The 24065-nt window shown below is 41.0% G+C and overlaps 1 protein-coding gene across 1 annotated transcript; it reads right to left on the bottom strand.

Annotated features, from left to right (window-relative positions):
* Positions 1 to 406: 406 nt before the first annotated feature.
* SDHAF4 (succinate dehydrogenase complex assembly factor 4) lies at positions 407 to 22412 on the bottom strand. Its single transcript, XM_003809544.5, has 3 exons — positions 22271 to 22412; positions 10029 to 10181; positions 407 to 969 (listed from the first exon to the last, which is right to left on the bottom strand). The coding sequence occupies exons 1-3, from the start codon at positions 22332 to 22334 to the stop codon at positions 860 to 862; spliced, it is 327 nt and encodes a 108-aa protein (XP_003809592.2). The 5' UTR covers positions 22335 to 22412; the 3' UTR covers positions 407 to 859.
* Positions 22413 to 24065: the final 1653 nt, after the last annotated feature.

The raw sequence follows: 24065 nt of genomic DNA, 5'->3' as shown, positions 1-24065 counted from the left end.
ACAGCAACACAATCATTTTTTAAAAATTATTTTATTTATGTATGCATTTTATAAGCAACTGATTAATTTAAACTGAAAAATGATGAAGTAAAGGCCTACAGCTCTAAGAATCATTTCTAGGCTGGGCGTGGTGGCTCACACCTGCAATCCCAGCACTTTGGGAGGCTGAGGCAGGTGGATCGACTGAGGTCAGTTCGAGACCAGCCTGGCTAACATGGTGAAACCCTGTCTTTACTAAAAATACAAAAATTAGCCAGGCGCAATGGTGGGTGTCTGTAATCCCAGCTACTCAGGAGGCTGAGGCAGGAGAATTGCTTGAACCTGGTGGGGCGGAGGTTGCAGTGAGCTGGGATAGTGCCACTCCACTCCAGCCTGGGTGAGAGACAGACTCTGTCTCAAAAAAACAAGAATCATTTCTATACTCATTAAATTAATATATGTTAATGAAAAAATATTTCCCCTTTCCTATTTTTTTTTTTTTTTGAGACAGAGTTTCGCTCTTGTTGCCCAGGCTGGAGTGCAATGGCACGACCTCAGCTCACCGCAACCTCCACCTCCTGGGTTTAAGCCATTCTCCTGCCTCAGCCTCCAGAGTAGTTGGGATTACAGGTGCATGCCACCATGCCTGGCTAATTTTGTATTTTTAGTAAAGGCGAGATTTCTCCATATTGGTCAGGCTGGTCTCCCTTTCCTAATTTATAGCAGCATATTTTCTTCCAAAGCCATCATATATATATATATTTAAACACATTATAGAAACTACACGACATAAAGGATATAAAGAAAGAAAGTAATCAGAAATAAGTTAATTCAGATGTACATATTCAGAAAACAATATTGAAGTTAAAGAATATGCGACTTAAAAATCAATACAGCGTCCTTTTCGTTCCCAATCTCCATATCGGGTAGGTTCTGGGCCCCTGGGTCCACCTTTTTCTTTGGTCACTGGATTAACATCATCTGGAAATTCTAAGGAAAACGAGATATAAATAAAGCAGTTAATGGAGGCAGGAAAGGCCTTATAGTCAATTTAATTTAATTAATTAATTTATTTATTATTTTTTGAGACAGAGTCTCCCTCTGTTGCCCAGGCTGGATTGCAGTGGCGTGATCTGGGCTCACTGCAACCTCTGCCTTCTGGGTTCAGGTGATTTTCCTGCCTCAGCCTCCTGAGTAGCTGGGATTACACGCACATGCCACCATGCCCAACTAATTTTTGTATTTTTAGTAGAGAAGGGGTTTCACCATGTTGGCCAGGCTGGCTCAAACTCTTGACCTCAAGTGTTCTGCCTGCCTCGGCCTCCCAAAGTGCTGGGATTACAGGCGTGAGCCACCGAGACCGGCCTATGGTCAATTTTAAAGACAGCGTTGCTGTTAGGCTAGATCTTACCAACCTGGTTACCATGCAGTCTTTAAATGAACTGTAAATGTGATTCTTTTTCCTGAGTTTGAGAAGAGAATACAGAGTACAAATTCATAAGACTTGAAAGGTCTTGAAATAAGATTACTTTGAAGGAGTCACTTTGACTTAATGCCACAGTTTTCTGACCAGTAAAATGGAGAGAACAATCATACTTCTCTCACTGTGTTGATAATTAAACAAGGTAATACATGTAAAGGGTTTAGCGTGGTGCCAGGTACATAGGAATGTCAATTAATCTTAGCTAGAGAATTACTGTTCCTCATCATAGGGTTTTGGCTTCAGCAACTGGTTGGCTGGTACTGCCATTTATAATCATAATAGTAATTATTATTCTTAGTACTATGTGTTCATAGTAGGAATCCCCATCACAAGCCAGGCTCAATTCTCAGCACTTTATGTATGCTAATCCATTTACTCTTCCTAACAATCCTATGGGACAAGAACAATTATTGTTCCAACTTTATAGATGAAGAAAATGAGCCACAAAGGGTTAAGAAAGTTGCTCCGTATCACATAGCTTCTAAGTGATAAAACTGAGTTCAAATTCAGACATCCTGGCTGCAGTCTTGTTCTCAGCCCATACACTGTACTGCTCTGTATATGGAAAAAACAGGAGAGGAACCAACTATTAGACAGAGCGCTAATTCTTTGTTTTGTTTTGTTTTTTAAGATGGAGACTAGCTCTGTTGCCCTGCTGGAGTAGTGGAGTGGCGTGATCTCAGCTCACTGCAGCCTCAGCCTCCTGGGTTCAAGCAATTCTCCTGCCTCAGCTTCCCAAGTAGCTGGGACTACAGGCGCACACCACTATGTGCCTGGCTAATAATTGTACTTTTAGTAGAGATGGGGTTTCACTATGTTGGCCAGGCTGGTCTCAAACTCCTGACCCCAAATGATCCACCCACCTTGGCCTCCCAAAGTGCTGGGATTACAGGCGTGAGCCACTGCACCTGACCCCTAATTCTTGTGTGTGTGTGTGTGTGTGTGTGTGTGTGTGTGTGTGTGAGATGGAGTTTCACTCTTATTGCCCAGGCTGGAGTGCAATGGCATGATCTCGGCTCACTGCAACCTCCGCCTCCAGGGTTCAAGTGATTCTCCTGCCTCAGCCTCTCGAGTAGCTGGGATTACAGGTGTGCACCACCATGCCCAGCTAATTTTTTGTATTTTTAGTAGAGATGGGGGTTTTACTTTGTTGACCAGGCTGGTCTTGAACTCCTGACCTCAGGTGATCCACCCGCCTCAGCCTCCCAAAGTGCTGGGGTTACAGGCGTGAGCCACTGTGCCCGGCCGCCTGGCCCCTAATTCTTAAACTGTATCTATTTATTTATTGTGGCCACTCTCCCAACACTTCCCATTCCTTCCCAGATTTACATTATCTTCAGCAATTATCAGTAATTTAGTATATTTTTAAAATTTACTTGGATTATTGTCTGTCTCTCCCACTAAAATGTTAAGCTTCATTATGGTATAATTTTTTTGTGTGTTTTATCCATTGCTGTTTCAGTGTTTGGCTCACAGAGGATACTTAATACGTATCATATGAATGAATGAAGAGATTTATTCTCATCCTCATGGACATCCTGTGGGCAGACAGTTTCATTCATTTATTCCACTATTACTCCGCCAGGCCCTATGCTATGTAAAGGTGGGGTGAGGGACACAGTAGTGACCATGCAATAGAAGGCCCCTTCCCTCATAGGGCTCACAGAGTACTGAAGTAGGCCAAAAAAAAAAAAAAAAAAAAAGGCAAACAAATACATACAAGAATAACAAACTCTGGCAAGGCTTGAAAGGGAAAGTGCAAAGTGCCCTATCATCTCAGTTTCTTCTCATAAGCGCATTCTAAGGCAGGTGTTAGGAGGAAACTGAAACCCAGAGAGTAGAAGCCTCTGAGAGCTCCAGTTCAAACCCAGATTTGCTTTATCCAAACCCCATGGTTACTTAGGTCTCTCTTACATTCAATCCCTAGAGAAGTCAGTTATACTCCTGAGACACAGACCAAAAGGCAACTAGACTTTTGCGGGCATGGGTGTCACATTCCCTCAAGGTGGGTATTCTCTGCTGAGGTCGTCATCGTAGCTACTTACAGATGTTAAAACCTGTTCTACTGAGGAAGCACATTGCTTGGATTCTGGGAGAAAGTGTAGGGGCCAAGGAAAAACATCCTCCTTGCCCTCTAAAGGTTTGCCAAAAATCAACTGACAAAAGACAGATTAACAGAAGAAAAGGCATACGGCTTTTATTTTATCCTGCATAGCACGGGGAAACTGCAGGAGAATGATTACCCAAACTATATCTCTTTAGAAAACTAAATGATCTTCACCAAAATCATAAAGCCCCTCTCTAGGCAAAAGAAAAAGGATACAGAATTTACCGTGAAAATTTTTCAAATATTCATTCTTTTATTCTTGTTATATTGTGAATAAACTCTCCCCCATACTCATCATCATTCTGTTTTCAAAATAATTCCATGCTTTACTGCAATGCAAGTTGGCTTTTTCCTACTCTACGAATTCCCTTGAAGGCCTCTCTAACGGAAGTTCTTCTTTCTCACATATCTCTGTGGCTCACTGGATGTCTTAGCTTGAGCTGCCTAACAAAATACCATAGACTAGGTGGAGTAAACAGCAGAAACTTATTTTCTCACAGCTCTGGAGGCTGGTAGGCTGAAATCAGGGTGCTAGCATGGTTGGTTCTCATGAGGGCTTTCTTCCTGGCTTACAGATGGTCGCTTCTTGCTGTGTCCTCCCATGGCAGAGAAAGAGAGACAGCAAGCTCTCTGGTATCTCTTCTTATAAGGGCATTATTCCCACCGTGAGGAGATTCCCATCAGATTTATTAAAGTATTGTCTGCTTATAATAAAATTCACCCATTTTAAGTACGCAGTTCAGTGAGTTTTAACAAATGTTGACAGTCATGTAAATAACACAAAGTGTAAAACAGTTCCATCTCTTAAAGAGTTACCTTACTCTCATGATCTAAACCTAATTATCTCCCAAAGGCCCCATCTCCAAATACCATCACCTGGGGGGTTAGAGCTCCAACAGATGAATTTTGGGGGAACATAATTCAGTCCACAGCACTGGGGAAGAAAGAACAGGTCAAGATGTCCCTGCTCCTCACTGCTATTTCCAGCCTCTCATTCTAATGCCACACCTCTATAGCCTTTCCTTTTTGGAATTCTATACCATTTACTTATCCAGTGCTTTTCTCTAGTCTTATAATAAACTCCAAGATTCTTCTGTCTTCTTGGATGGGATCAATATCTGGTTCATAGTTTCATCTCTCTCTCCCCATCATCCCTAATATCAATATCCACATTAGTAAATCATCACACATCGAGGCCACAGAGGTCACCAATCTCTTTCCTGATGACTTTCATATCTACTTCTGCTGTCCACTGGACTTTATTATTTTTTGAGTATGTTCCTCCTCCAAATCCCACACTCTTTTGAGCACTCTTCTTTCTGACCACACCCTCGTATCTTTCCATGTCTCTTCTTCCTCACATTTGTTAACCTAATTTTTGCCCTTATAATAGCCTGCAGTTTTCTGAAACTTTTTATTCTCACCATTACCACCCTGGTTCCTGCTCTCAGTGTCCCATTTTAGAACTAATGCAACAGAATCCCTCTTCCACATTATACTATGTGAAAGGAACCAGACACCAAAGACTACATATTGTAGAGTTTCATTTATATAAAATCCTAGAAAAAGCAAAACTACAGTGATAGAGAACAGATCAATGGTTGCTGGGAGGAGGTGGGGAGAGGATGAACTGCCTTGTACCTCTTTAGGGGACAGAACTATTTTACACTTTGTGTGGTTTCCATGGCTGTAAACATTTGTTAAAACTCACTAGCCAGGCATGGTGGCTCATGCCTGTAACCCCAGCACTTTGGGAGGCCAAGGCGAGCGGATCACGAGGTCAGCGGTTCGAGACCAGCCTGGCTAACATGGTGAAATCCCAACTCTACTAAAAATACAAAAATTAACCGGGCGTGGTGGCAGGTGCCTGTAATCCCAGGGAGGCTGAGGCAGGAGACTCGCTTGAACCCGAGGCAGAGGTTGCAGTGAGCCGAGATCATACCACTGCACGCCAGCCTGGGCAACAGAGCAAGACTCCGTCTCAAACAACAACAACAACAACAACAACAACAACCTCACTCAACTGTATATTTAACATGGGTGAATTTTATCATATGCAGACTATATTTAATAAAGCTAATTAAAACAACCTCTATCCAAATACATTTCCTCACTGCTCACTGCATAAAGCCCTTACACTGTAACCTGGGATTTCAGGCCCTCCCAGATTTGAGCTGAACCTGTGTGTCTAGCTTTATATTCAATTAATCCAAGCCTGTCTAACCCACGGTCCACGGGCTGCATGTGGCCCAGGATGGCTTTGAATGTGGCCCAGCACAAATTCGTAAACTTTCTTAAAACATTGAGTTTTTTTGTGTGATTTTTGTTTTGTTTTTGTTTTTGTTTAGCTCATCAGCTGTTGTTAGTGTATTTTATGTGTGGCCTAAGACAATTCTTCCTCCAATGTGACCCAGGGAAGCCAAGAGATTGGACACCCCTGTATTAATCGAATATATATATAATTTATGCTGAAGCCAAAGAGGCCCATTAGCTGTGTCTTGTAAGTGTTAATGTTCTGCAGCCTCTTTCTCTTTGACCATAGCTTTCTCCAGTTATTTTGAAATGTCTCCTCACCACACCTTATCTACTTATAAAAATTTTACTTTTCCGGCCAGACATGGTGGCTCACACCTGTAACCTCAGCACTTTGGAAGGGCAAGGCAGGTGGATCACCTGAGGTCAGGAGTTCGAGACCAGCCTGACCAACATGGTGAAACCCCGTTTCTACTAAAAATACAAAAATTAGCCAGGTTGGTGCCAGACGCCTGTAATCCCAGCTACTCAGGAGGCTGAGGCAGGAGAATCGCTTGAACCCGGGAGGCAGAGGTTGCGGTGAGCTGAAATTGCGCCATTGTCCTCCAGCCTGGGTGACAGAGCGAGACTCCAACTCAAAAAAACAAAAAATTATTTTTCCTTAGACCCCAGCTCAAACATAACGTTATCTCTTTTGTCGACTTTCCTCTGATCCTTTTGTGTATCTCTCATGCTAGTTACCACATGATGTCCTGTTCATCGTTATTTACATTATCTCATCTTCCTTTCTTATTCATCTTTATGTCAAGCAGGGTGCCTAGCTACAAACATTTTCCTTTATGATCTTAATAATGAAACCTACTCTTTTCAAGGAGACAACCTACACAGTTTTCTTAGAATAAAGTACATACTAGAGGCAGGGAGACAAGACTAGAAGGAAGGAAACGAGGAAGCAGAGAGGCTTGTTAGGTGACCAGTGGAGCTAGAGACAGCTTGAATTTGGGCCCTACTGGTAGGATGAGTAAGAGGGAATAAATTTGAGAGATGTTAAAAGGGTAGAAGCAACAGGACTTGGTTAGTGATCAGTCACAGGAGACAGGAAGAGGCAGGAGTGAAAGATTATCCCCAGATTTCGGGCTTGGGTGACTTGGTAGATGGGGTGGACTGGAAATCCAGAAGGAAGAGGAGGATATGAGATCAGGCAGGTGGGAGGGCCGAAGGTGAGTTGGAACAATGGGTACACGATGACTTTAGTTTTAGAAATATTAATTTTGAGACTTCTGGAATGTGCAAAGAAAGATATTCAGGAGGCAAATGGAGACAGGAGAGTGATGCTCAGGAATGAGGTCTGATTAGAGGTATAAATGTATGAATCACCAACACATAGGTGATATTTAAAATCATTTTAAGCCGGGCGTGGTGGCTCATGCCTGTAATCTCAGCATTTTGGGAGGCTGAGGTGGGAAGATCGTTTGAGCCCAGGAGTTCAAGACCAGCCTGGGCAACATACTGAGCTCTATCTCTTAAAGAAACAAATAGAAAAATTAGCCAGGTGTGGTGGTGCGTGCCTGTAGCCCCAGTTACAGGAGAGGCTGAGTAGGGAACCCCAGGAGGTTGAGGGTGCAGTGAGCTGTGATGGCGCCACTGCACTTCAGCCTGGGTGACAGAGTGAGACTCTGCCTCAATCAATCAAATAAATCAAATCATTTTAGGGAAATATGAAATCTCCCTTGGAATACTTAGGGGGCTAAGAACAGAGGCCTGGCAAATATCCACATTTAGGTGTTGGGCGGAGGCAGAGGAGCTCAAAAAGGAGCCCAGGAAGAAACTGGTGAAGAAATAGGGTGAGAAACTAAAGAAAGCATGCCAGGAATGGTGGCTCATACTTGTAATCCCAGCACTTTGGGAGGCCGAGGCAGAAGGACTGCTTGAGCCCAGGAGTTGAGGCCAGCCTGGGTAACATGGCAAGACCTCATCTCTACAAAAAAATTTTTTAAATTAGGTGAGCATGGTGGTATGTGCCTGTGGTCTCACTTACTCAGGAGACTGAGGCAGGAGGACAGTTTGAGCTGGGAAGGTTAAGGCTGCAGTGAGCCATATGTTCATGCCACTGCACTTTAGCCTGGGCAACAGAGCAAGACCCTGTCTCAACAAAACAAAACAAAACAACACACACACACATACATACACACACAAAAATGAAACTAACGAAAGCATAATGGAAATCAAGGCAGGAGATTTCCAGAAGCAATAGTTAACACTGTCAAAGGTTGTGGATTGTTCAAATAAAACAAGGATTGAAGAGTACCTGCTGTATTTGGTGATGTTTGTCAGAAATTTCTAAGGGATGGTAGGTTCAACATAAACTTGAGTGATACAAGACTTACGTTGAATGCCTACCATTATGTCAAATAGATGATTAGCTTTTGAAATGTGCAGGTTTTTGCTTTCTTTTTTTTTTACTGTGGTAAAATATATATAACATAATATTTCTCATTTAACCATTTGTAAGTGTACAATTTGGTAGTATTAAATACATTCACTGCCAGACACAGTGGCTCACGCCTGTAATCCCAGCACTTTGGGAGGCCGAGGGGGGTTGGTCACTTGAGGTCAGGAGTTCAAGACCAGCCTGGCCAACATGGTGAAACGCCCATCACTACTAAAAATACAACAATGAGCCAGTGTGGTGGTGTGCCTGTAATCCCAGCTACTCGGGAGGCTGAGACAGGAGTATTACATGAACCTGGGAAGCGGAGGTTGCAGTGAGCCGAGAGTGTGCCACTGCACTCCAGCCTAGGTGAAAGAGTGAGACTCCATTTCAAAAACAAAAACAACAACAAAAATATATTCACAAGGTTGTACAACCATCACCACTATCTATACCTAAAACATTTTCATCATCCCCACAATGAACTCTGTACCCACTAAACAATGACTTCTCCCTTAGTCTCCGGAGTCCCTGATAGCCTCTATTCTACTTTCTGTCTCTATGAATTTGCCTATTCTAGGTACCTTATATAAGTGGAATCATATATTTGCCCTTCTGGGTCCAGCTTATTTCACTAAACATAATGTTTTCAAGGTCCATCCATGTTGTAGCATATATTAAAATTTAATTGCTTTTTATGACTGAATAGTTTTCCACCGGATGTATATGCCACATTTTGTTTAATGATTCATTTGTTTGTGAACATTGGGTTGTTTCCACCTTTTGGCTGCTGTTAATAATACTATGAACATAGTTACAGAGATATCTGTTCAAGTCCCTGCTTTCAATTCCTTCAGATACACACCTAAGAGTGGAACTGCTGGGTCAAACGGTAGTTCTATGTTTGATTTTTTGAGGAACGGCCATACTGTTTTCCACAGTGGCTGCAACATTTTACATTCCCAGCAGAAATGCCTGAGGGTTTCAATTTCTCCACATCCTTCCCAACACTTGTTATTTTCCATTTTTTTCTATTATAGCCATCCTAGTGGGTATGAAGTAGTATCTCATAGTTTTGATTTGCATTTCCCTAATGATAATGATGCTGATGCTGAGCATCTTTTCATGTGTTTGCTGGCCATTTGTACATTTGTATACCTTCTCTGGAGAAATGTCTACTCAAATACTTTGCTATTTTTTATTTTTATTTTTTGTAGATTACTGGAGTTCTACACACACACACACATACATATAATATACACATATATTTGTTATTTATTTATCATACCTCATTATTCATATAGCAAAATATATAAGTTAAGACTCAAGTGCTTTGTTATTTTTGACTTTTCGTTGAGTTATTGGAGTTCTTTATATATAATATGTGTACATTACATATATAAAGTGGTTATATTTATTATACCTCATTATTCACATAAGATCTTTTATACAAATAACATAACCTTCTTTGATACAAATAACATCATTTATTTGTATCAAAGAAGGTCTCAACTTATATATTTTGTTATGTGAATAATGAGGTATAATAAATAAAACAAACACAATCAAATACCTGTCAGAATCTTGAAAATCTTTTTTATTAAGAAATCTACATGTATCGATGGTCAATATGGTGATTTTACTCATTGTTGAAATATGCTTTATTACTACAGAATTTAAGCAATAACAAATATCTTTCCTTTCACTCATTTTCTCAATAACTAAAACACTTCCCTTGATACTTCAAAAACTGAGAGGTGCTTTATTATACTTACTTTCTAGTGGTTCTTTCTCTAAATGGGAATCCTCTGGTGCATCAAAACGACCTTCTGGTAACTTCGGCTTCTTAAGGGACTGTTTGACAAGTTCAGACTTTCCTCCTTGAGAAGAACTTGTTTTCCTCAGAGAATGACACAGAAGGGGTGATCCTAGAAGAGTGGAGATAATAGAAAAATAGGAGCTGTTCATTTATTCTACTTTAAACATTTATAAAATTTTATTTGTTTTTAGTTTATACATTCACATTTCTCAAAGTTCAAAAAGTACAAAAGGACGCAGAGTGAAAATTCTTCCTTCCTCTCCAGCCATTTCCCTTCCTGGAAGACCACCAGTTTGAAAAGAAGGGCTATGAAATAAATTAGTTAATTGTTATCAATATTGCAGAAACTTATATTAAAACATTAATTCCTATCTGAAGCAATGCCAAAAAACCAGGAGTTCAAATATTAAGAGTAACTTAGTAGTACAAACTTTTCAATGACAATATTTAGTATTCAAATCTCTAAAAGTCAGAAGTGGCTACATTTAAATCCTAATCAAGGGCCTCTTTCCTGTCAACTAAAACTTTAAGAATACATCAAGTTGGGCATGGTGGCATGCACCCGTAGTCTCAGTTATGCAGGAGGCTGAAGAGGGAGGATTCCTTGAGCCCAGGAGCTCAATTCTAGTCTGGGTAACATAGTGAGACCATGTCTCTAAAAAAAAATTGTTTTATGGGGAAAGAAGTCCCTATTTGATAAATGGTGCTGGGATAGTTGGCAGCTATGTGCAGAACAATGAAACTGGACCCCTATTTGTCACCACATACAAAAATTAACTCGAGATGGATTAAAGATTTAAATGTAAGACCTCAAACTGTAAGAATCCTAGAAGAAAACCTCGGAAACACTCTTCTGGACATTGGTCTTGGGAAATAATTTATGACTAAGTCCTCAAAAGCAACTGCAACAACAACAACAACAAATTGACAAATGGGACTTAATTAAACTAAAAAGCTTTTGTAGAGCAAAAGAAACTCTCAACAGAGTAAACATACAACCTACAGAATGGGAGAAAATATTTGCAAACTACACATCTGAGAAAAGTCTCATATCCAGAATCTATAAGGAACTTAAACAACTCAACAAGCAAACAACAACCGCACTAAAAAATGGACAACAGACATGAAGAGACACTTCTCAAAAGAAGATATAAGCGGCCAACAAACATATTAAAAAATGCTCCACATCACGAATTGGTAGATAAATGCAAATTAAAATCATAATGAGAGACCATGTCACATCAGTCAGAATGGCTATTATTAAAAAGTTAAAAAACAACAGATGCTGGTGAGGCTGTAGAGAAGAGGGAATGCGTATACACTGCTAGTGGGAATGTATCTTAGTTCAGCCACTGTGGAAAACAGTTTGGAGATTTCTCAAAGTACTTAAAACAGAACTATCATTTGACCCAGCAATCCTGTTACTGGTATATACCCAAAAGAAAACTACTCATTTTTCACACCAGAAAGACACATGCGCTTGCATGTTCACTGCAGCACTATTCACAATAGCAAAGACATGGAATCAACCTAGGTGCTCATCAATGGTGGACTGGATAAAGAAAATGTGGTACATATATACCATGGAATACTATGCAACCATAAAAATAATGAAATCATGTCCTTTGCTGCAACATGGATGCAGCTGGAGGCCATTATTCTAAGTGAACTAATGCAGGAACAGAAAACCAAATATTGCATATTCTCACATATAATTTTCTAATTCTATAGAGTGAAACACCGGATACTCAAGAATATAAAGAAGGCAACAATACAAACTGGGTACGACTGTCAGGGAGGGAAGAAGGGGATGCAAGGGTTGAAAAACTAACTTTTAGGTACTATGCTCATTACCTGGGTGATGGGATTATTCGTATCCCAAATCTCAGCATCACACATATACCCAGGTAACAAACCTGCACGTGTACTCCCTGAATCTAAAATAAAACTTCGGATTTTAAAATGTACTGGGTGTCTGCAATGCGTAAATGAGATCATTTTCTCTCTAGTTTCTAAAGAGAGTTGAACTTTCTGTGCTATGAAAGTTATCCAAACCTTCATTGAGATAATATTCAGCAAGGGCAAAACCACAGGGAAAAAAGTGATCTTAGTGTTACGGGTTTCCAGCTTCCTAAAGAAATTGCTTTAGAAGCAGATCAATTTGAGTACAAGTTCTAGCTACACCTCTGTGGCAAACAGAATAATGGCCTCAAAGATAATCAGAATCCAACACCCAGAATCTGTGAATAGGTTTGGTTACACGGTGAAGAATTTTGGTAGCAGACAGAATTAAGGTGGCTAATCAGATGACCTTAAAATAGGGAGATTATCCAGGATTATGGGGTGGGTCAGTGTAACCACAAGGGTCCTTTGAAAGGGAAGACAGGGTTGGAAGACAGACCAGACCCGATGTTGCTGGCTTTGAAGATGGAGGAAGGGGGCAAGCCAAGGAATGTGGGCAGCCTCTAGAAGCTAAAAGAGAGAAGGAAATGTATGTGGCCTCCAGAAGGAACACAGCCCTGCTAACTCCCTGGTTCTAGCTCAGTGAGACCCCTTCCAGACTCCTGACCTCCAAAACTGTAAAATGTGTTAAGCCACTAAATTTGTGTAATATGTTACAGCAGCAATTGGAAACAAATGCAACCACTTACTAGGTGTTGGATGTTGGTCAAGTTACCCTTTTTGTTTCCTTCCCTCTAAACAGAAAAATTACAGTACCTGTCACATGAGATTGCTGAATAAACGGGACAATTTATGCCTTTAGTATAGTGATAAACAGTATTTATTGTTATTTTGATGGAATTATCTGTAAGCTTTTGACAGCATTACATATTAGAATGTTTTTTCATTACACATATTTTTCTCATATTCTAGTCATCACTACATAACCCTACCTTGTTTAAAGAAATAGACACAAACACATATGCATACAAGTGGTTAAGATAAATATGTGTATATCTGTGTATGTGTACACATTGAGCAAGTGCATCAATAACTTGAGCCTAACTCTGGGATGTATAAGTTAATTTGTGTAAGGGTTTCTGGTGAAGAACAGAAAACTGTGTCTTGGGGAAAGCGAGGAGGAGCAAAGTGTAAGTTGGAGAAACTGGTCCCTAATATGACCTTGCAGACTTCTGAAGGACTTTATCTGTAGAAAGAGGGTTTACAAGGAAAAGTTGAAAGACCAGTTTTCTCAAGGGACTCTGAGGCCATTGGAAACATAAACAGAACTATTTTTGTAGTCAGGTAACAGTGTGACAGAACACGGGGGAAGATAATGCCCCTCATTTCTGTACAGTACAAGGTAAGATGGGACACTGTGCTCCTTGGCACCTGCAGGCTTTACAGCTTTTGACACAAGTGTGTGCACATCAGCCTGCCAGGGGTGTTGGTAGTGAAGCACATACAAGTAGCTTCAAAGGCAGACCAAAAGAAACAAGGGCGTGTCAGATGAGGAGCTAAGCCCAAGGACCACTCCTGTTAATTCTGCCTATTAAATAGTAGGTGTTGAGCAATAGTAACTGTATTCATGTTAGGATTACATTTTGGCTATCAGCAGACTTTTGACTACCTCGACTACACGGGAAATAGCTGACAAACTTAAAACAAAAGCCTCTTTTAACAACATCATGAAATAACAACCATAAAGCCCATCTCTTCTACTTCAAGGGGTGGTTTGACTTTATCCAAACCTATTTAGAATTGTGTTTACATGGACATAATAGACAAGAAGAAAACCTTCTAAAAGAAGAAATAATAAAAGCAAAAGAATGACTCTCTCTCTCTCTCTCTCTCTCACACACACACACACACACACACACACACACACACACACATATACAAAAACAACACACAACTCAAAACTTTTGTCTCTGGTAATTTGATAAATCAGAAATGCCAAAACTCTACAGCCATAAAATACCTAAAAAGGTAAAACAAAATCAAACATCTTCTAAATCAGAGATAGAACCTTTACGAAAGTAAATAATGATAAACTGAAAAGACAGTCCAGTGAGGTAAACACAAAGTGAAATGGCTACACTTATTGTGTCTTTCTTTTCTTTTTTGAACAGAGACAAAAAAAAATTAGCCACCACACCCAGCTAAGTTTTTGTATTTTCAGTAGACACGGGGTTTCACCATGTTGACCAGGCTGGTCTTTTTTTTTTTTTTTTTTTTCAGACAGAGTCTCACTCTGTCCCCCAGGCTGGAGTGCAGTGGCACGATCTCAGCTCATCGCAACCTCCACTTCCAGGGTTCAAGTGATTCTTGTGCCTCAGCCTCCCGAGTAGATGGGATTACAGGCACCCACCAATACGCCGAGCTAATTTTTGTATTTTTAATAGAGATAGGGTTTCGCCATGTTGGCCAGGCTTGTATCGAACTCCTGACCTCAAGTGATCTGCCTGCTTTGGTCTCCCAAAGTATTGCGATTACAGGCATAAGCCTTCTTGTGTCTTTCTTGCCTAGATCTTAGGATACAGAGCTTTCAGGACAGCAGGGAGATGACAGTCTCTTAAATTCAAGCTAAATAGAAAGCGCAGAAGCCAGGACTCAGGGAGGCTCACATACTGAGAAAAGAAAGTGAACTGGAAGATTTTTGTTGTTTTTTGAAACAGGGTCTTGCTCTGTTGCCCAGTCTTGAGTGTAGCGGCAGAATCATGGCTCACAGTAGCCTTGATCTCCTGGACTCAAACCATCTTCCTGCCTCAGCCTCCTCAGCAGCTGGGACTACAGCCACACAACACCATGCCCAGCTAATTTTATTTTTTGTAGAGATGGGGGTCTCACTATGTTGCCCAGGCTGGTCTTAAACTCCTGAACTCAAGTGATCCTCTTGCCTCCCAAAGTGCTGGGATTATGGGTGTGAGCCACCACACCCAGCTGAAAGATTTAAAACATAGATAGAAACCACCTGGGGGATTTTGTTAAAATGCAGATTCTGAGTAGTTCTAGGTGGGACTTGTGATTCTTACATTTTTAACAAGTTCCCAGGTGATGCTTATGATGCTGTTCCAAATAGCAAGGAACTAGAAGAAAGACAGTTAAGGAAGAAAAAGTATCTACTTTAACCTTGGTTCTGAGTGAAGATGTGAAAAAAAGAAGCCCCTCTGAGATTCTGAAGCCACTGACTGACCCACACCTGTGTTTAGGCCTAACTACACACTAGCTGCATCTTCCACAAATCCCTAAGCATCTTTTTTTTTTCTTCTTCTTTTTTTGAGATGGAGCCTTGCTCTGTCACCCAGGCTGGAGTGCGGTGGTGTGATCTCAGCTCACTGCAACCTCCACCTCCCGGGATCAAGCGATTCTCCTGCCTCAGCCTCCCAATAGCTGGGATTACAGGCATGCGCCACCATGCCCAGTTAATTTTTGTATTTTTAGTAGAGATGGGGTTTCACCATGTAGGCCAGGCTGGTCTCGAACACCTGACCTCAGGTGACCCACCCGCCTTGGCCTCCCAAAGTGCTGGGATTACAGGCATGAGCCACCGTGCCCAGCCAGCCTAATCATTTTTCATCATCTCTTTTTGCTTAATTACTTTTGGCTTTGCAAAAGTTTTTTTTAGGCTGGGCACAGTGGCTCACACCTGTAATTCCAGCACTTTGGGAGGCCAAATTAGGAAGATTACTAGAGGTCAGGAGTTCCAGACCAGCCTAGCCAATAAGGTGGAACCCCATCTCTACCAAAAATACAAAAAATTAGCTGGGCGTGGTGGTAGGCACCTGTAATCCCAGCTACTTGGGAGGCTGAGGCAAGACAATCGCTTGAACCAGGGCAGCAGAGGTTGCAGTGAGTGAGATCACGCCACTACACTCCAGCCAGGGCAAGAGAGCAAGACTCTGTATAAAAAAAAAAAAAGAAAAGAAAAGAAAAAGAAAAATTAGGCCAAAAAAAAAAAAAAGAAAGAAAGAAAAACACGGAAATTCAGAAATAACAAAACCTAAAAGTCAATAAAAAGGCCAAATAGCTGGCCAGGCATTGTGGCTCACACCTGTAATCTTAGCAATTTGGGAGGCTGAGGCAGGTGGATCACCTGAGGTCAGGGGTTCAAGACCAGCCTGGCCAATCTGGTGAAACTGCGTCTCTACTTGAAATACAAAAATTAGCTGAGTGTGGTGGAGGGTGTCTGTAATCCCAGCTACTCAGGAGGCTGAGGCAGGAGAATCACTTGAACCCAGGAGGCAGAGTTTGCAGTGAGCCAAGACTGTGCCACTGCACTCCAGCCTGGGCCACAGAGTGAGATTCCGTCTCAAAAAAAAAAAAAAAAAAAAAAAAAAGGCCAAATAGCAGAATAAATACAATTGAAAAGAGAATTTATAATCTGGAATAAAGTTTCAAAGACATTATACAGAAAAACGCATAGAGACAAATGAATAAAAATAATGAAAGATTAGCTGGGCATGACTGCATGACGGTGGTGCCTATAGTCTTAGCTACTCGGCAGAAGGCTGAGGCAGGAGTATGGCTTGTGTCCTGGAGATCAAGGGTGTAATGAGCTGTGACTGCACTACTGCTCTCTATCCTGGTGACAGGACAAGACTCTGTCTCTCATAAAAAAGAAAAAAGTGTTCCCAGAAGTAAAGTGGGAGATAAGAATAGACAGAAAATGCTTTCACATACTGACTATACAAAAGTCTTTATGTTTATCAAAATCAAAATCTTTATAGGTTTTATCAAAATCAAAATCCCACCCAAAATACACATACCTGTGCATGCATGTGCACACACAGACCCACGAGTCTGAACAGAGGAATGTAATTTTATCAGTAATTATAAGGGTAAAGAGACTATTAGTCTGCAAAACAACAAAAACCCCCATACAAACAAACCGGAAACAAGCCATATGCTGTTTATGTGAGATGCACCATTTGCATGTTTAAAAAAAAACCACGGAAAATGGAAAAATAAGATAATAAGAAAAAAAGAATAAAAACATAATTTACAATGTAAAAATAACTTTCAATATAGTCTTCATTTTTTAATTGATAAATATTATATACATTTATGGTGTACAGCATGTTTTCAAATATGTATATATTGTGAAATAGCTAAATCAAGCTAATATATGCCTTAACTCACATATCTATTATTTGTGATGAGAAAATTAAAAATCTACTTTCAGCAATTTTCAAGTATACAATACATTGATATTAACTATAGTCACCATGTTGTACAATAAATATCCTTTGCATAACTTATAACAAAGAAGATCAACAATAAACAAAGGTTGGTGCTCTGAAAAGACTGAAAGTGTTCCAGCCCGGCCAACATGGTGAAACCTCATCTCTACTAAAAACACAAAAATTAGCCAGACATGGTGGTGCACGCCTGTAATTCCAGCTACGAGGCTGAGGCAGGAGAATCACTAGAACCCGGGAGGTGGAGGTTGCAGTGAGCCAGGATTGCACCACTGCGCTCCAGCCTGGGCGACAGAGCAAGACTTTGTCTCAAAAAAAAAAAAAAAAAAAAAGACAAAAAAAAGACTGAAAGTGTTGTAAAACCTTTGGTAAGGCTACTATAAAAAAACAAGAGAGAGCAAAATAGATAATATGAGAAAAAGAGAGTACATAATTATATGGAGAGCAGAAAATTTTTAAAAAATACCAGAAACTTTATGCCTATATATTGAAACAATACAAAATGGAAACCTTTCCAGAAAAAGTTAACTTACCAAAACTGACTTAAGAGGAAACCTGATAAATATAATAACCATTATAGAAGTTAAACAAGTAATTTAAAGTCTTCCCTCGAAGAGAAGAACAGGTCTAGACAGTTTTGCAGGTGAGTTGTAACAAACCCTCAAGGAACAGATAATTCCAATCTTAAACAAAATCTAACAAAGAAGGGAAAAGGGTGAGTAGAATCCCCAGTACATTATATGAGGCTAGAATAACCTTAATATTAAAACCAGGGAAGGCTGGGCGCGGTGGCTCACACCTATAATGCCAGCACTTTGGGAGGCCAAGGCAGGCATATCACGAGGTCAGAAGTTTGAGATCAGCCTGGCCAATATGGTGAAACCCTGTCTCTACTAAAAATACAAAAATTAGCTGGGCGTGGTGGCATACGCCTGTAATCCCAGCTACTCCGGAGGCTGAGGCAGAAGAATAACTTGAACCCGGAGGCAGGGGTTTCAGTGTATAACAGAAGAAAATTACAGGCCAATTTCTAAACAAAATATAAGCACAACAAATACAACATTATATTTAAAAATATAATCACTATGATCCTTTGGAATATTTTCTAGGAATGCAAGTGATTCACTATCAGAAAAATCTGTAATTTACCACCTCAACAGATTAAAGCAGAAAATGATAAACACCTCAGCAAGACGAAGAACACCTCAGTAAGACGAAGAAAAATCAATTAAGTAAACTTCAAGATTTATTCATCATTAAAAAACACATACAAATACATAAACAAAAACAAAACAACATCCCAAAACTCTACATAGAAACGGACTTCCTTAACCCAAAAAGGGTATAACTGTAGCTAATACCACATTTTTTTTTTTCATGTTCCATGAAATTTTATTTCACAAAGGCTTGGACTCTGAAGACCCACAGTTACGGATCATTAAATCCTGTAAGTAAATGTAAATCCAAAATAAAGAGTTTTAACAAAAACGTAAGACGTTGATTTTTTGGTTTAAAAGAACAGAGTTATTTGGGAGATAGCTAGAACTCTTCCCTGAGGATTCGTTTATAAAACATGCCTTAGAAGTTATTAGGAGATGGTGACTTAAAAAAAAATGTAGCAATTTTATCTAAATGACTGCAATATCACACCTTAATGATAAAATACAAATGCATTCCCTTTATAATTATAAACAAGATAAGTATGCTTGCTGTCAACACTTCTAGTCAACATGGTGCTGGAAATCTGAGCAAAGAAAGAAAAAAGATATAAGGATTAGACAGGGAGGGTGGGGGGGGGCACGGTGGCTCTCGCCTGTAATCCCAGCACTTTGAGAGGCCGAGGCGGGTGGATCACTTGGCTAACATGGCAAAACCCCATCTCTAAAAAAAATATAAAAATTAGCTGGGCATGGTGGTGCACACCAGTAATCCCAGCTACTCGGGAGGCTGAGGCAGGAGAATCACTTGATCCCAGGAGGTGGAGGTTGCAGTGAGCAGAGATTGCGCCACTGCACTCCAGCCTGGGGGACAGAGTAAGACCCTTTCTCAAAAAAAAGGATTAGACAGGGAGAAACTAGACTGTCACCATTTGCAGATGATATGAATGTCTATGCAGCAAAGTCCCCAAAATCTGCAAAGTAAATTATTTAAATTAATAAGGTAATTTAGATACAAAATCATTAAGCATCATGTTTCTGTACACAAACAACAGTCAGAAAATAGTAAGATTTATTACAAAGTTATGGCTATAGTTATCAAGACAGGTAGTATCAGCACAGGAATAGACAAATAGGTCAATGGGACTGAGAAAAGAGCCAAGAAATAAACGTATGCATATATGTATAAGTAAATTTGATTTATGATGGCTCGCATTATATCAGTAGGGGAAAGGTCCTATAAATACATGAACCTGGGACAAGTGTTTGATATGAAAAAAAGTGAAAACTGGTTTCCTGCCGTACACCATATACAAACATCAATTCCTGGTAGAATAAAGGCTTAAATGTGAAAAGCAAAACTATAAACCTTTGAGAAGAAAATATAAGAGATTATGTCCATGACTTTAGGGTACAGAAGGGTTTCTTAGACAAGAGCACAAGGCAGTAACAATAAACAAAAGGATCAAGACAAAATTTTATAGATAAAATTATAAACATCTGTTTATTAAGATACCTTTTATATTGAAGCTGCATGATTACACATGCAGACCCATTATTCTGTTCTGCCTAGTAGTGACAGAAACAAACCACAAATTGAGGTATTTGACACTTACGTAACTAAAAAAGGTTTAGCATACAAATATATGTAAAGAATATAAATAAGAAGCAATCTGTTAAGAAAAAAGGCCGGGCGCGGCGGCTCACGCCTGTAATCCCAACACTTTGGTAGGCCGAGGCTGATAGATCACCTGAGTTCATGGCAAAACCCTGTCTCTACCAAAAATACAAAAAATTAGCTGGGCGTGGTGGTGGGCGCCTGTAATACCAGCTACTTGGGAGGCTGAGGCAGGAGAATCGTTTGAACTCAGGAGGCAGATGTCGCAGTGAGCTGAGATCTCGCCATTGCACTCCAGCCTGGGCAACAAGAGTGAAACTCCGTCTCGAAAACAAAGAAAGAAAAAAGAAAGAGGTATTTCACAAAAAGTGAATATTTGAAAAGATGTTTTACTTCTTTCATCAGAGAAAAGCAAAATCACAATGAGGTGTCATTTCATTTCCCTGTAGGCAGCCAAAAATTAAAACCTAAGGCAAAATTAAGTTTCGGCAAGTTTGTGGAACAGAACTCCAATACACTGCTGGTAGAAGTGAAAATTGCTATAGAATTAGAAAATGCCGTTACACCTTGGCATTATATTGTAACAATGAAAAGACCTATAACATACTCCAGGAATTCTACTCCTTCCACTAATGCACAAATAAGGTACACAAGAATGTGTAGCACCCAATCCTGGTGTTTCTGGAATTACCCAAATGTCCTTTGAGAAGGGCACTGGAAAATGCATCATATGTTCACACAGTTGAATGAATAACTACAACCTCATACGTCAATGTGAATCAATCACAAAACACAGCGTTATCTGAAAAAAAATCAACAATATGAAAACATTTCTATAAAGATTAAAAACACCATTGCACAGTTGTATCAGGAAGCAGCAAATAGAGACCTCCTTGGCAATGGAGACTATTTCTTAAATTGGAGTGTGAGTTCATAGATGCTGGTTGTGCTTCATAGCTTACATGAGTGCTACATAGCTTACATGTGTGCTACGTGTGTGTGTATATATATATATGGAATAATTCATAATTGTTTAAAACTAGTTAAAGGGGGATGTTGAATGAACCCTACAAAATTTTAACGTTATTACCTTGAGGTTTGGATAATGTGGGACTTTCACTTTCTGTATTATTCATTTCTGGACTATTTAAAACTTATACAATTAAGTAAAATGTTTGTATTTGGGTAAAATGATTGCACAAAGGAAAACAAATTGCATAGAAATCTGGCACCATTTGAGGGCAATAATTACTCTTTTCAACTTACATAACTTCTCCAGGTGTCATATATTAAAATTATGTTTTGCGGACCGGGCGCGGTGGCTCACGCCTGTAATCCCAGCACTTTGGGAGGCTGAGATGGGCGGATCACAAGGTCAGGAGATCGAGACCATCCTGGCTAACACGGTGAAACCCCGTCTCTACTAAAAATACAAAAAATTAGTCAGGCACGGTGGCGGGCGCCTGTAGTCCCAGCTACTCAGGAGGCTGAGGCAGGAGAATGGCGTGAACCTGGGAGGCAGAGCTTGCAGTGAGCCGAGATTGCGCCACTGCAGTCCAGCCTGAGGGACAGAGCGAGACTCCATCTCAAAATAAATAAACAAATAAATAAATAAATAAAATTATGTTTTGCATAGTCTGGGCTGCTAACTGTATTATCTTGAGAAAAATTTCCAACAACAATGGGTTTAAAAATGTTGGTTTTACTGAAAGCATGAATGTTTTCTGTACTGACAATTTCTGGCTTCATCTAATTTACGTTATACTTATTTGCCTTTGGCTCACTTCTGCACTTTTCCCATTTTTAAGAGATAAACTGTAAACTGCCACAAATCCTTTTCTGCTGGAGCCTGGACCAGCAGCGCGGATTCCTGTAAATAATGATGTAAATAAATAAGTAAATCAATGACTCCCATTCCCAAAGGGCCTTCTTTTCCATTTTTCTCAGGGGCATCAAAGTGCGGTGTGCCCTGCGAGCTCCCACAGGAACAACCCGGAACGTTTGTGGTCCTGTTGGGCCACCGCATCCTCGGTAGGAAGCGGACGTCCCGGGGGCTGAAAGGGCCTTAGCGATTTTCTCGCTCTAGTCCCACCCGAGACCCGGGGCGCTGCAGGGACCTGCCCAGGCCACCGGGTGGGCGGCTGGGCGGGAGAAGCTGGGCAGCCCCTGGCAACACCGAACGGCCGGGACACACGCGGCTTCCTCCGCGGGAGGCGCTTCTCTCTGCGCCTGGGCCTTCACGACCCCTCCCGCGACCGTGGCCCCGAGGCCAGGTGCTTACTTGCAGCTCTCCACGCCGTGGCCGAGACCCAGCTAAGCAACCAGGGAAGCCTCGATGGGGTCATGGCGCCGACTCCGCGAGCCTCCGCGCAGGCGCAAAGCAGTATGGGGAGGAGCAGGGGGCATGATCCGGAGCCTCCCTGCAGAGGGCGGGGCCTCTGTGGCCGGCTTTAGAAAACGAGTTAGAGGCATCCCTGGGCTCTTTGGCCAAGAGAGACCCAGGCTACCTTGAGCCCGGTGTTAAAACGCCAAATCGTGGCTGAAGTTAGAAGAGGGAATAATTCCGTTCCGTTCATGCTTGTCAGTCTGAGCCGAAATGTCCCGTGAAAGATCCCTTTTATACTTTACAAAGATTGAGCGCCTTTTACTCTCTCACTCATGTAAAATGCTTCTTTTACCTAATTCTCCGTTTTCTGTTTTAAATCTTTGTTCAGTCAGCTCCTAGTTCGTCCATTCTGACCGACTAACCAGATGATATGAAAGGCGACATTTTTGAATGAGGTGCAAAGCAAGAAAAGGCTCTCCATCCAGGCCAGGATCCAGTGCAAGGAGCTCTGCCACTTAACCCTTACATCCCACCAGCTCTGATAGCGTTGAGTGGATGTGGCAGACCTGGATGCTTTGTGCAACTCGTGGAAATCTTTACAGAATCATAGTGAAGGCCCCCAGAATTCTGGAATTTTGTCTTTTCTTTTAAAGAAAAGTTTCTGGCTAGCTATTGCGCCTTGGTAGTGTCTGACCATGTGACATCAAGTGGTTATACGATCGAAGCTTCTCATCATGAACTGAGAATTATCTGGTTCTCCTAGATAAGGAGATCCTTTTACGAAGAGAAAGTGGGCTGGGCACGGTGGCTCACTCCTGTAATCCGAACACTTTGGGAGGCCGAGGCGGGTAGATTACCTGAGGTCAGGAGTTCGAGACCAGCCTGGCCAACAAGGCAGGCTCTACTAAAAATACAAAAATTAGCCGGGTGTGGTGGCACATTCCTGTAATCCCAGCTACTTGGGAGGCTGAGGTAGAAGAATTGCTTGAACTCGGGAGGCGGAGATTGCAGTGAGCAGAGATCACGCCACTGCACGCCAGCCTTGGAGACAGAGCAAAACTCCATCTCAAAAACAGAAAAAGAAAAAAGAGAGAAAGTGGGATACACAGAACTGGGCCAAAGTCAAAACGGAAACAGTTTTCATTTGTAGGGAGCTCACAGTCCTAAGATCATGCTTTTGACCTTTAGCTTATATCTACAGTTTAATAATGAATTCCTTGTGACTAGCTGACTGAGGAAAAAATTCAGAGTCGGATGATGGCTTTGCTCAATAAACTGGCCCAGCTGGCAACTGACTGCTTTTCATATTTAGAGCCCCACTTAACAGAGGCCCTGAAGGAACAGAACAGGGAAAAAAAAATTCTTTCCAGCATGCATAATTTAGCTTATTTATGTATTTTATGTTTTTACAGGCACACGTCACCACACCTGGCTGATTTTTCTATTTTTAGTAGAGACGGGGTTTCGCTATGTTGACCAGGCTGGTTTCGAACTCCTGGCCTCAAGGGATCCACCCCTCTCAGCTTCCCAGAGTGCTGGGATTACAGGTGTGAGCCATTGTGCCTGGCCAGAATTTAGCTTATCTTGTATGCTTTGCCTAAAAAGAGACATGGCTTGAGATAAAAATCTACGTTTCATAGGCAGTGACTGGTTTGTCAAGTGGCTGGGAACTGGGAATGTAAAAGTTTTGAACTGGGTCTTTGGAATAGGACCTCTCAAAGTGGTCCCAAAGCATGAAAACATTTGGGTC

The sequence above is a fragment of the Pan paniscus genome, chromosome 5 (assembly GCF_029289425.2).
Source record: "Pan paniscus chromosome 5, NHGRI_mPanPan1-v2.0_pri, whole genome shotgun sequence".
Classification (NCBI taxonomy): Eukaryota; Metazoa; Chordata; class Mammalia; order Primates; family Hominidae; genus Pan; species Pan paniscus.
Note: the sequence above shows the minus strand (reverse complement) of the source record. Positions and strands in the feature narration are given on the sequence as shown.